The 12,564-nt window shown below is 42.1% G+C and overlaps 1 protein-coding gene across 1 annotated transcript; it reads right to left on the bottom strand.

Annotated features, from left to right (window-relative positions):
- Positions 1 to 363: 363 nt before the first annotated feature.
- On the bottom strand, positions 364 to 10,541 carry lhx1a (LIM homeobox 1a). The gene is made up of 5 exons (XM_017031828.2): positions 8,723 to 10,541; positions 6,800 to 7,018; positions 5,650 to 5,938; positions 2,879 to 3,044; positions 364 to 2,001 (listed from the first exon to the last, which is right to left on the bottom strand). Exons 1-5 carry the CDS (start codon positions 8,890 to 8,892, stop codon positions 1,622 to 1,624), a joined length of 1,224 nt encoding a protein of 407 aa, XP_016887317.1. The 5' UTR covers positions 8,893 to 10,541; the 3' UTR covers positions 364 to 1,621.
- Between the last annotated feature and the right edge of the window lie 2,023 nt (positions 10,542 to 12,564).

The raw sequence follows: 12,564 nt of genomic DNA, 5'->3' as shown, positions 1-12,564 counted from the left end.
TATACAGTGAATGGTCTAATATGCACTGGAGGTCACATAAGCTTAGGTTTATTGGAACATTAAAAGACATATCATGAGGGCTCGATATTCAAAGAGATGTAGCAGCTGTGCAGCCGCATATTTGACCATCAATTTTTAATAGTTTGGATTTTTCTTCTTCGAAGACACAAAAATAAAACCTGTCTAAGTATGTTATATTAACAATTTTATGAATGTATCGTCAGCAGACTAAAAAAATTAAGAAGTCAATTACTCCTCAGAACACTTACATTTTGTCTCAACACATTCTGCAGATAATGGTGCAAAGCACTGTAACAGTGTTTGTGCTATTTTTTTTTTCAATTTGGCAAATGTCTACTTATGTTTTTTTTTTCCTTTTTATAACCATTTTTTGTAAACAACATCTTGTACAAACTAGCACAGTGAACCACAACCCCAGCAAACGTGTTTGTATCTCCATACAATATAAATGAAATCAATACAAAAGTTTGGTTTGTTGCTTGGAACATTTTATATGGATCGAGAGGTTCTAGAACACGGTTCTTCGAGACGTCTGGACTCCTGAATTAAATAGGTTTACGTAAACAGTTGACTGCTGTAAGTCCCATATTTAGAATCAGATTTTTTTTAGAAGGTAGACTTCATTTCAACATATCCAGTTCACTTCCATTTTTTAAATAAAGGGTTTGCCATCCGTAGAGGGTTTTACTGTTTGCCTTTTGAAGGCGGCCTTCTTCAGATTTGGTGAAAATTATGAAAGTGAGAAAGGAAAAAAAAATAGAAAGAAAGAAAGAAATAGTCCACACGCAGGGGAAAAAGTCATTTTCTCCAGCCTTCAAAAAGGTTGAGGGTCAATATGGCGGAGCCTTGAGAGGCGAGGAGGTCTAAGGAGCTGCTGAATAAATACACAGGACATGTCTAGTGCCTCCAACACAGTCTGAATGCCGCTCAGCTTTTTTACAGTGCCAGGTCAGCACACAACCAGCCCTCAGCTCCCTCCGTCTCCCTCTGTAAAGCTATTGAAGTCTTTGACAGTAGCTAGTGATGTTTTCATGTTCACAACATACTGTAAGAGATTTGCAAGGGACGTTTTCTACCCCCACCTTTGAGAGTAAGGCGGTTTGGTTGTTATGCTGGGGCCCCCTGACAAGCTGGGGTCACCGGGGCCCCCTCACCCCCCACACCTGGAAATGGAAAACGGGGCAGTTCAACAGTTTCACCTCTTATTATATATATATATTTTGTTGTCGTTGTTGCTTTTTTTTTGTAGTCCCAGTTTTGGATGTAAGGAGCGGGCAAAAGAAGCAGTTAAACACTCAAAACACAATACTGAAGACAATACTTTTGGAGCATAATTTTTATGCCAGATAAACTTTCCCACTAAGAAGACAAACCAATCATGTGGGAAAATAAATAAATAAATAACAAACACCCTTCCCCCCGCTCCCCTCCCCTCCACAAAATTAATAACAATAATAAAATAATGATTTAATGGAGTTGCCCCTAACCCTGTTGATATCCATGTCCCTGTTTATAATTCCAGGCCCCCATCACCGCCACCAAACCTCACCGTCCTCTGTCACTGAATCTCTTGCCAGTCAAAGTCCGCTCCCCCTGAAAACTACCACACAGTGCCCTCGTTCATTTCCGAGGGTGGGTGGGACAGGTGGTTGCTGTAGCCGCTGCCGTTCAGTGACAGTGAGGTAAAGGGCGGGTTGGGGCCGAACACCTCGGAGGAGATGCTGTGCAGGGGCCCCGGGATGCCGGGCTCCGGGCTGGGAGAGTCCCCCGGGTGGTGGGACATGATGTCAGAGAAACGTTGCACTTCACTGGAAGGGTGGTGGCCCGGCAGGGGGTGGTCCATACCTCCGAGGGGGGTGCCAGTGGGGCCTGAGGAGGGCACGAAGGGGAGATCAACTGGGGTCTGGGCCTGTGATGACGGAGGCCCCTGAGGAAAGAAGTCATAATTCCCTCCTGGGCCGTAGTACTCACTTTGATAATCTGTAGATCAAGAGGGGGGAAGAAAAAAGGGGGAGAGAGAGAGAGAAAGGGGGAAAAAAAGAGTCAACGTTGGCTCACAGAACAATGGCTGTGCAGAAATAATTGTAGAGAAGTTGAGGAATTTATTCAATATAGCTTGATTTGTATTAGTGAGGGAGAAAGCCCCTCGCCGTGCTACATTAGTCACAGAGTGCGTTACACTTAAATCAAAACTGCAATTGGGTGGGGAGAACAACGTGGCCACAAAATTAATTAAAGCGGGGACCATTTCATCAGCGGTTCTACCTACTGAGACGGACTTTTTTAAGTTCAGCGAAATATTATTAGACGTTTTGCTTCAGCAAAAAAGACAAAGGCCCGAGCACTAATGAAATTCTCTCAGACATTATCATATCTTCCACCAGCACTGGAAGGGAGCCTCGTAGTATCAAGTCACTCACATGTAAAGTCAGTGCATTCATATTTTTTTTATCTTCAATCAGTGGAGGAGTTGACACAGACAGAAGGGGGGGGGGATCTATTCTCTTTTTTCAGCTTTTTTTTAACTAATATTGAATGTTAAATAAACTACTAGTGTTTTTAAAGACATTCAAATTTTTTGGGCAATAAATTTACATAGAATTTATGTTAAATTGACTTTATTGGACAAACACAGGCATCTAAATGTAAATATTGTTTCCAGTATTTTTCCTCTAAAACGTAAAAATGTAAAAGAAATATTTTAATTCATAGAAGAGACAGCTAATGAAAGCATAAATAAAAGGGCTCAGGGTCAAGAAAAATATTGAGGTTTTTCCAAAAAAAAAAAAAATCTCCATATTTTTCAATTGTTGTTAAAATGCAAACAGATACGTATATACATATATATTTCCCATACCTCCATAGTAGGAGAAGGGCCCGTTGGGGAGCAGCTCCCCGGGCTCCAGCCGGTCCACCAGCGTCCTCATCCTTCTCGGGCTCCGGAAAAACGCGTGCCTCCGGGCGCCCAGCGCGCTCAGCTGTTTCATGCGTCTCTCTTTGGAACGTCGATTCTGGAACCAGACCTGGGCGCACACACAAGCAAATATACATTCATACATAACACATATTTGTCAGCTCAGCAAATACGTAGACAACTGACGCCATTTTGATTGCACGTCAATAGGTATTTTCCGCAGGGAGGTGTGAGGAGTGTGCATGATATGGATGATGGAGGAGGCTGAGAAAAAAACAAAACAAAACAAAACAAAATAACAACATGGATGAAAATGAAAATAAACCTCAGTTAAACAAAAATAAAAACACTATGAAAATATATGTTTAAAAATCATGTAATTTGAAGTCATACTGACTTTGGCTCCTGGCTGGAGTAAACAACAACAACAACGACGACGTCACCGCTCCATGTGCGTGATGAGCCGGTGCCTGAAACCCGCAACGTTGTGCGGTGACGATCGCGGCCAATTATCTTTCCAGGAGCCTGAGTCACGGCTAACCTCCTTAATGGTCTTTTAACCCTCCATTTACCCCGACTGGAGGCTGCAGCAGCGGGGGCTTCAAATCTCCAATTAATACTTAATAGCAGGGCTGTTACCGATGTATTAGCAGGCTCTTGGAGGTTATCATTTCCTAATCTATAGACCGGATTCCTTTAATTACGCTCGTCGCTGCCCCACTCATGCTCATACATATTAGATACAGTCTACCTGCGCTGTCGTCTCACCGCTATTAATCTGAGAGTCTAAACTATTTTAATCTCTAATCCAGCTGCTCGTTTTATCCACGTGATATGAACCAAAGACGTATTATTTAGAGTCGATTCAATTATGTTATAGAATAGAATGGTATAGAATAGGAAATGGGAGTAAAATAAAATATAAAAGCACGGTGAGAGTGTAAACTAAATTTAATTTACTATCTTAACTAAAGTTAAGATAGTAAGATAGTATTTGTTTTTTATACGAAAAAAGGATGATTACAGCAACAACACATAAGCTAATACACCCCTGGTGTATTAGCTTATTGATATAGAATAGAATAGAATAGAATAGAATATAGTTATCTGTGTCATTGAAAAATATATATAATATATATATATATAATTTTTAGGGTAACATAAAACGAATAAAAATGTTCAAAATAATGAATTTAAATAAAAAATTAGAATTTCTTATAGCATTTCTTTAATTGGAGAACAGTAATAAATATAGGTCAATTAAAGTTAAACTTAAATATATTGTAAAGGGCAGTATATATGTACATACATATTGTATGTATTTATATTATATATTTCTTCTGTTCTCGATAATAATAATAATAATAATAATAATAATAATAATAATAATAATAATAATAATAATGGCTGACGGTGGTGTTGATGATGATATCGGTGCCGGTGACAGTTGCCTCTCCTCGTGTTGCTCCTTGTTTAACTGAGCGCTGAGAGCTGCTGTAATTCAGCGGTGTGAGGAGACGGTGTGAGCAGCCTTGAAACAGATTTGTGCTCTGTTCCACTTGGCCGCCGCTGCTCACAGCGTGTCTCTAAATGTGCTCGCAAAACGTGATGGCGGAGATGCGCCAGGACTCCCGGCGCTGCCCAGCCCAGCTCTGACCAACCCAGTCCAGCCCAGCAGCCCGGCAACCCGGCCGCCAGTTGGCGTATTTTGCCTCATCCTGGCCGCGCAGCCAAGAATTGGAGGAGTAGAGGGAGGGGGAGGGAAAAAAAAGCCCCAATATAAATTAGCGCCATCTCCAAATCAACCCCATCGCTCAGGCCAAGCATTTTAGTTTTAACGGATCCAAATGTGACAGCGCGCTTTGGGAAGAGGAAGAGGAGGAGGAGGTGGAGGAGGAGGAGGAGGAAGCCGCCTTTAAAGAGGGGTGAAAGATGTGAGAGAGGGGAGGTGAGTGGTGGTGGTGGTGGGAGGGGGTGGAGCCTCTCACATGGCACGGAGCCCTGCGCGGTCAAAGCAGTCTGGCATCTTGGCAGGGACATTTCTTTTTCCAGAAAAAATATAAGCTGTTACATCACGCCTTTAATGGCTGTGTGACACCTTAAACAATAAATTAAAAAAAGAGAGGCGTGATCCCACCCCCGCCCCCCCTCAGTACCCCCACACCTGACTGGCCTGGGACTGGGTTTCCATCACACTTTGCCTCTAAATTTTCTGGTCATTTATATTAAAGCCGCAGTGGATGAAAAAAATAAAATAAATAAAAAAAGAAACATGGGAAATAAAGTTTGATTTGAGCATAAATGGTTTCATGGATATGTTCACATAAAAGTGGTTACAATTTACTATGCAAATTTTATGTAAACTGCAAAGCTTAATGTATGCAGAATATTTTAATATATATTTTGCTAAAAGGAATATATGTCGTATGCTAGTAGGGTTTTTTATACTTTGTAACACATTATATTGTGACGAAGAGTAAAAAAAACACGTTTTATTCTACGTGTAAATAAGTGGTAGTAGGGCACAGTAAAGTTTTTTTTATACTAAACTCATTACATTTTGTCATATTCTGATTTATTCTATGTTGCAAAATTATTATTATTTGGACCCCAGAAAATATCCTCTGCGTCCCACCTACGGTCGACGACCCAGCATTTGTGCACAAGTGGCTCGCATGCAGGGTCCCATGCTGACATGGTGCTCGTGCATTTACCTGGATGACCCTCATGTTGAGGCCGGTCTCCTGGGCCAGTTGCTCCCTGATGTGTCTGGTGGGCTTCGGTGTGGCCGCGAACGCCGCCTTCAGCGTCTCCAGCTGCTTGGCCTTGATGGTGGTCCTCGGGCCCCGCCGCTTCCCACCGAGGTTCTGGTCGTCGTTCTCGTTGTTCGTCGTTTCTTTGTCAGACAGCGCAGCGATCTCTGTCTCCTTCAGAACCACGTCGTCCTGGAGCTGGTCCTGAGAGTCCGGCGATAGGCTCGGGTCGCTGCACGCTGTTACTGCAGATATGAACAACCACGAAGGTGTAAATTATAGGACGAAAAAATAAATGCAACTAAAAGGCAAGAACACATTTTAATAAAAAATAAAAATAAAAACCCATTTAGTTTAACTCATAAAAAAATAAAATCAACATTTCTGCATTCATCTTATATGAAAGAATATTTTATAATCTGCATATTTATATATTTATGCGCCTTTCTCTTTCATTTAGCTGATGAGGAATTATGGCACATTATAGAAAATCTTATTCATCATATGTACTTCACACACCATTACCTCGTACGTGATCTAAGAGAATTTAGAAGAAGAAAAAAAAAATGACACCACAGCAGTCATTTCAGATGATGATGAACTGGACTTACAATTCATCTATATACATATATATGTACATATATACATATATATATACACACAGATGATGAAATGCACCAGGTAATTTCACTGCAACATGTTTCCCCATCATTTGTCTAAATTATTATATAATCCAGATAATAATTTCAGACAAAACAAGAAAAAAAATATTAATAGGAAATAAAATTTTAAAAATAAATAAATAAATAAATGGAGGCTTCAGAGATCAGCAGAATGATGTATTTGTTTTTCTGTTTGGGTTCTGCTCTCTGAGTGCGGTCTAAGTCCTGCTCATGGAAATGATGAAGCCACTGCGGGGTTGAACACATCACATCCATCACAATTTATTCCGCCCGGTGCTCAAGCACAAACACAACCAGACACGCGCATTAACACGAGCACAGATGCACAAAAAAAAACCCAAAAAACCAAAAACAAAACAGGACAAACACAGAATCGAACCGGCAGCGGCTGTTTAAAAAAAAAAACAAACAAAAAAAACGCAGCTGTCATTAAATATGTGTCCTTTACGTTGGAGTTGCTGATATAATCGTCTTTGCAGACGAATTTGTTCTCGTCGATGATGTAGAGCTCCTCTCCGGTGGAGAGCTGCCTATTGCACATCATGCAGGTGAAGCAGTTGAGGTGAAAGACTTTGCTGCGGGCCCTCCGCACCAAGTCACTGGGAGAGATGCCCTGTGAGCAGCCGCCACACTTTGTACCGAACCGCCTGTGAGGAGAGGAGGAGACAGACATGAGTGCGGTTATTATCACTGCTTATTTATGCTGTCATTAAATATTCACTTATCAAGCATTGAAAAAAAAAAACATTATATACTGATATTTAAAGTTATTTGGTGTATATATATATATATATATATAACAGATTTTGATTTTTAAAGTTTTTGTAATGCTATGGTTTTTAATTAGTTGTTAGCATGAATTTAAAATATTGCATTATAACATTTTGTATATATTTTAAAATTGTAAAATATTTCTAATATCACCTATAAGAAATTAATGAGTTTTGCCAGGAATATTTTAAGTATTATTTATATAATATATATTTTTTTATTTTTATCGTTATTATTGTTGTTCTTATAATAGAAAAAAGTACCCATTATTATTATTATCCTTTTTATAATATATTTTATAATAGCATATTATACAATTATTTTAATAAAATAACATTATAACAATTATCTAAATATTTTTCATTTTATATGTACATTTTTTGGATTTTCTCTAGTTATTATCCATAAAAATATAACTAAAATACAAAATAAAAACCTTTTTATAAACGACCATATCTAACAACATTTCCGTACTTTTTTAGAGACCCACGAACCAAAGTGTTACTTTTACTCCCCCCTCTTTTCCTTCCAGCTCTCGCCTCGAACAACTGCTCTTTAAAGCAGAGCTGGAATCCACTCGTGAAGTGGGCAGTAATTCAGCCAAGTCCGGCTTTGGAATAATAATAAATTCCAGCCGTGCACACACACACGCACACACAAACAATGTGTATTGAGTGACGTGCACCGCTGTTGACTGCACGTCTGTGATTGCATTGTCTGTGGACTTGATCTTTTCAACTAGTTTACTATTCAAATCCACTTATCACGTCCTCCTCAGCCGGACTGAGCAAACACACCGGGCAGCGGCTCCTCCGGCCGGGGGGTTTGATCCTGTGTGCGCTCCCCTCCACACCTCCCGTCAATAACACCCACCCGACCCCAGCCCTGGTTACCTACGAGCTGTTAGAAAACAGAAAGAGCCCAAACTGTGATTTCCTCGATTTCTTCCACACCCTCCTCCCCTCCTCCCCCGCTGAGAGCAGCGCACACGCTTTTAATGTTGCTCTCTTCTCTCTCCGTCTCTCTTTGTTGTGCTTGTTTTGCATAAGAATCCAAATTAACAAGCTTTTAATTAGTCGCTCTTAATCAAAGCTTATCGCCCTGCACGTCCCCGTTCACGCCTACAGGCGCGGACCGCGGTCTCTGCTCATTCATTTCGAGCAAAAGTAAATGAAATTAAGCGGAAAGTTCAACGTGAACACTGTGGGAGAGCGACACAGGTGTGGAGCGTGGATTAAAACCATCTGATATAAAGAAATATACATGAACATATATAAATACATATATAGACCAAAATATATGTATTTATACCGATATACATATTACTTTATAAAGTAATAAGTGTATTTTGGGGTTTGGAAAAAATAAAAAGCTATTTACATTTAGAGTTTAAAACGATGAACAAACGGTAAAGATATTTAGTAAATATAAGTTTTAGGTTTTAAGTCTTTTTTTACACATTTTCATAGTTTAGTTTTGGATTATCTAAACCCCGCAGCCACTGCCATCATAACACACACACACACAGCATGGATTCACCAACAGTGCAGTTCAGTTCCTGTCACCTTCTCCGGCCTTACCTAAAGAAATCATTCTTGCAGTACAGTCTTCCTTCCCGTGAGAAGCATTTCTCAGTTAAATTGCATTTGCACTCGCAGCACTGCACGCATTTGACGTGCCAGGCTCTGTCCAGCACGTTGAGCAGAAAGCGGTCCAGGATAGGCCTCTCGCAGCCGGCGCAGTGGACCATGGCTTTGGCTGGGCTACAAACCCCGGCAGATGAAGCGCGCACGCACAGTCTCTCTCTCTCACACACACGCACGCACACACACAAACCAAATCAACAGCCCAGGCCGAGCATTGACCGACTATCTGCTTTCTCCCTCTCCAAATCGCCTGGAGCTCCCGGGTCAATGTGCGCGGGGAAGTCAGTCGATCAGGTGTCACCACAGATTTCTCCCTGCATGCGTAAAAAGGCTCAAGCGTCCAAAAGGGGAGGGAAAAAAATAAAGAGGAAAAACAAACAGGGATGGATGGCAGGAGCAGCAGCAGCAGCAGCAACAACGTCCCCCTTCCTTCCTCTTTGAGAGCAAAGAAGCAAGAGAAATAAATAAATAGATAAATAAATAAATGGATAAATCAGTCCCTCGTTGTATCCGGGAAAAATAGAGTGGGAGATTCGCCAAGTGGAGCAAACAAAAAAAAAAAAAATACAAAAAATAAAATGATTCGAAGTCAAAAAGAACTGCAGACTGAGAGACCAGAGCCGCCGTGGATGTCCCAGCTCTCTTGGAAGTGATGCATCGGGCGAAGAAGAAGAGGAGCTTCGAGCGGTGCCAGTCACTGCTGGGTGAAGAGTCTAATGTAATTCTTCTTGGACGGAGCTGTCACACAACACAGAGACACGCGCGCCTGTAAATAATGCGGTGCCCTTTGACATGGCAGCGTATCCTCAGTCCAAACCCCGGTGAGAAACAAAGATCCCACAGCCCGAAGGATTGAAGCCACACAGGTGGACGAGTGTCTCCCCCCCCCTGAAGGTGTGCTGGACGATCCTGGACGTTGAAGCTGGAACTCGATGGCGCCTCCGGTGTAGTTGTCGTTGTTGATGCTGGGATGCCCACAGTCTCCACCTCCGTGCGTATATGCAGGGATGCGCTGGCTCTCCACTTACACTGTCTTGCTCCTAAAGCTCCAGCCCAGCCTTATTCCCAGCCTCCTGACGTCAGGTGGAAGCGCGACCAATCAGCGACGCGCCATGCCAGCGAGCACCAAGCCGCCCCATCATAACCCAGTGAGGGCTCTGCCTGCTATTTATGCCGCACACTCAAGACACCAATTGTGAAGAATTTTCCCCGCAAAGTGTCATATGTAAGTGAATGTGTTTGGAGCAGAAACAGCCGCGGCGGAGGTTGAGCAGCGCAGAGGGAGAGACGCCGTTTCTCAGCCGCTGCACAAATTGTCTTCCGGGCATGAGGGGGGACATGATGGAGGGATCTGAGCAGGTAGATGTAACAGTGGCATCTTCAGGACCGGTCTGGGGGGGCTGGGGGCGCGGATTGCATGGCCCCCAGCTCCTATAGATTTCCCATGTAAAGTTGCTTTGTGCAAGAAAAACAGGGCTCCGGCATGTGTGTTCTGGACATGTTTGTGTGTTCACTTTATGGCAAATAAAGCAGATGTGCGTTACCATTGTAGTGTCCAATACTGGTTGAATATATACAGATAATAAGACGTGGACTGAGTTCTTCTTTCTACCCCCAGCGACGTGGGGTATTTTTTCTCTTTTTTTGTAAGTGTATTTACCTAACGAGTGTTTCCCCCGCGTGTCATGTTAGCACTTTAAACTCTTTGCTATTCGAAAGAGGAAGCGTTGAAGTGAAAGACAGAAAGGTTCTAAAGTTGACAGCTCCCGCAGCAAAGAACGTGTTGGGCTCGCGGCCCAGACACCTCCGCCAATTCATTAGGAGGCGGTCCAGGCCACTTCAAGCACACCTTAGGTTTTCGACACCATTAACCATTAATTCGTCTGCAGCCGGATTATTACGGTTACACGTCATCAACGAGATTAAGGAAATTATTTTTACAGGTTTTGAAATGTAGATACGTTGGGCTTTTAAAAAATGTATTAGTAAAAATCTTGGTCAGGAATATTTTTTTTCTTCTTTGGATTGAAGATTTTTTATTTACCAGAAAACGATCATTTATGCGTTGAATGTTTATTTACAGTTTAAATACACGTCAAAATTAAAATGCACTCGGGAATCGCTTCAGTAAAAAAACAAATAGTAGTTAGTTTTCTAATAGAGAAATGATCTGCACAACTTGCACTATTTTAAAAAAGGGGGGAAAAAACACAAGCCTCATGGACACCTTTTTATTTTATACCAAAAAGCCTGACGGCATCATTTTGCATATGGGCTACTTCTCATGCAAAACGTCGGCCCGTCCCCGTGCAGCTGCCCCTCGGCGTCTGGGGAGCTCCCCTTCAACAGACATGTGTTACTGGATGGAGAAGGAGATAAGGCTCTGGAACACACACTTCGTCTGTACCTTTTGTGATTATCATTCTGTCATTCCCTCATTTTTGTTTTTCCAGTCCTCTCCTCTTTTTCTTATTTACATATATTTGTCGTTACATTTTGTTGTTGTTGTTTATGGTCTGTTCTATCGGCGGAGAGATGCACCAGCTCAGCATCTGCTTGTCTTCCATCCCAGAGACAGTGAGGGTCAGTGAGCACAGTGACACCGCGGCGGGACAGGGTTCTACATGGAAGAACAACCACCAATGACAACACGTCGTTCCGCTTTATAGGACTGAAGTATTTGCACTTTTTTTTTTTTAAATCCCATTTTCTCTCCGGAGAAGACCTGAGAACTAACCCGTGCCGTGTCAGGGGCCGTGCCCCACCACCACACTCTCCACCAAGCCAAACACACCAACTTGTAAATGCATCATGTAAAACGACAAAAGTTGTTGTTATTTCCATGTGCATAAGATGCCTCGATATTCTGTCCATGGGGATAAGCTGTGCCTGATTTAGAATAAACCAGAAGGAGGCAGTGAGAGAGAGAGAGAGGGAGAGAGAGAGAGAGAGAGAGAGAAAGCCTGGCTCACAGTGGAAGATTAATCCACCAACAGAGGGAAATCAAAATACAGGCTATAAGCTTAAAATACCCCCAGTCCCCTCTAGGCAGAGACACTATTAAATGCAAAAAAATGGTTTTAACCTTACCACTGTAATCCCTCACAAGCGATAGATTTTTATTCTGACTCATTTTTTCATTCTAGTGGGAAAAAAAAGAATAGTTGAAATCTTTAAATTATGGCGAGACGTCTGTGGAAAACAAAAAAACTTAAATTTTGCATTTTATCAATCTGAGGAACGGTACACAGGCCTGTGTCACCACAGGTCCGTTAGGAAAATATAAAAAAAATAGTTGCTAATAATAATCAATAAAATCGAAACATTCCTACTAATCGGTTATTATCGCTCCTGAGACGGTTTATTTTTAACGCGTCGGTTTTTATTTTATTTTATTCTCTGAAGTCTAATTTGGAGTTCACCAGGCAGTGGTTTTATTGGAGCAGGGATGTTCCTGTGCATCAGATCAGGGCCATGCTGCTGCTACTGTACAGCAGCCCAGGAGATTTGGCAGTTTATGAAGTGCAGACAAGTGAACTGGTACACTGCGAGATAATTAATCTGAGATAATGAATGAGGCAGCGAGGATGCATGCAATCATTAATTCCAATCATGACACGTTTATTTGTCTCCCCTTCTCTTTTTTCCCCCTTCTCCTCCAGGCTCAGGTCTGGTGACAGTGTCGCCATGAAGCAGAGGTCGAAGGGCACGGTTTAGAGGAGGGACAAGGGTGGACTAGGGGGCCGGGAGGGGGCGGGGGGGTGGTGGTGGGGGAA

This window comes from Cynoglossus semilaevis, chromosome 4 (assembly GCF_000523025.1).
Source record: "Cynoglossus semilaevis isolate Cse_v1.0 chromosome 4, Cse_v1.0, whole genome shotgun sequence".
Classification (NCBI taxonomy): Eukaryota; Metazoa; Chordata; class Actinopteri; order Pleuronectiformes; family Cynoglossidae; genus Cynoglossus; species Cynoglossus semilaevis.
Note: the sequence above shows the minus strand (reverse complement) of the source record. Positions and strands in the feature narration are given on the sequence as shown.

Bases quoted from the DNA above. Each gene is read 5' to 3' on its own strand.
- lhx1a (XM_017031828.2), bottom strand. From the start codon at position 8,892: ATGGTCCACTGCGCCGGCTGCGAGAGGCCTATCCTGGACCGCTTTCTG. The intron at 5,939-6,799 runs GACAGCTGCGTT...GTTGTTCATATC, and splicing joins GTAAAGGACACATATTTAAT to TGCAGTAACAGCGTGCAGCG. The intron at 3,045-5,649 runs GTAAATGCACGA...GTGTGCGCCCAG, and splicing joins TCAACATGAGGGTCATCCAG to GTCTGGTTCCAGAATCGACG.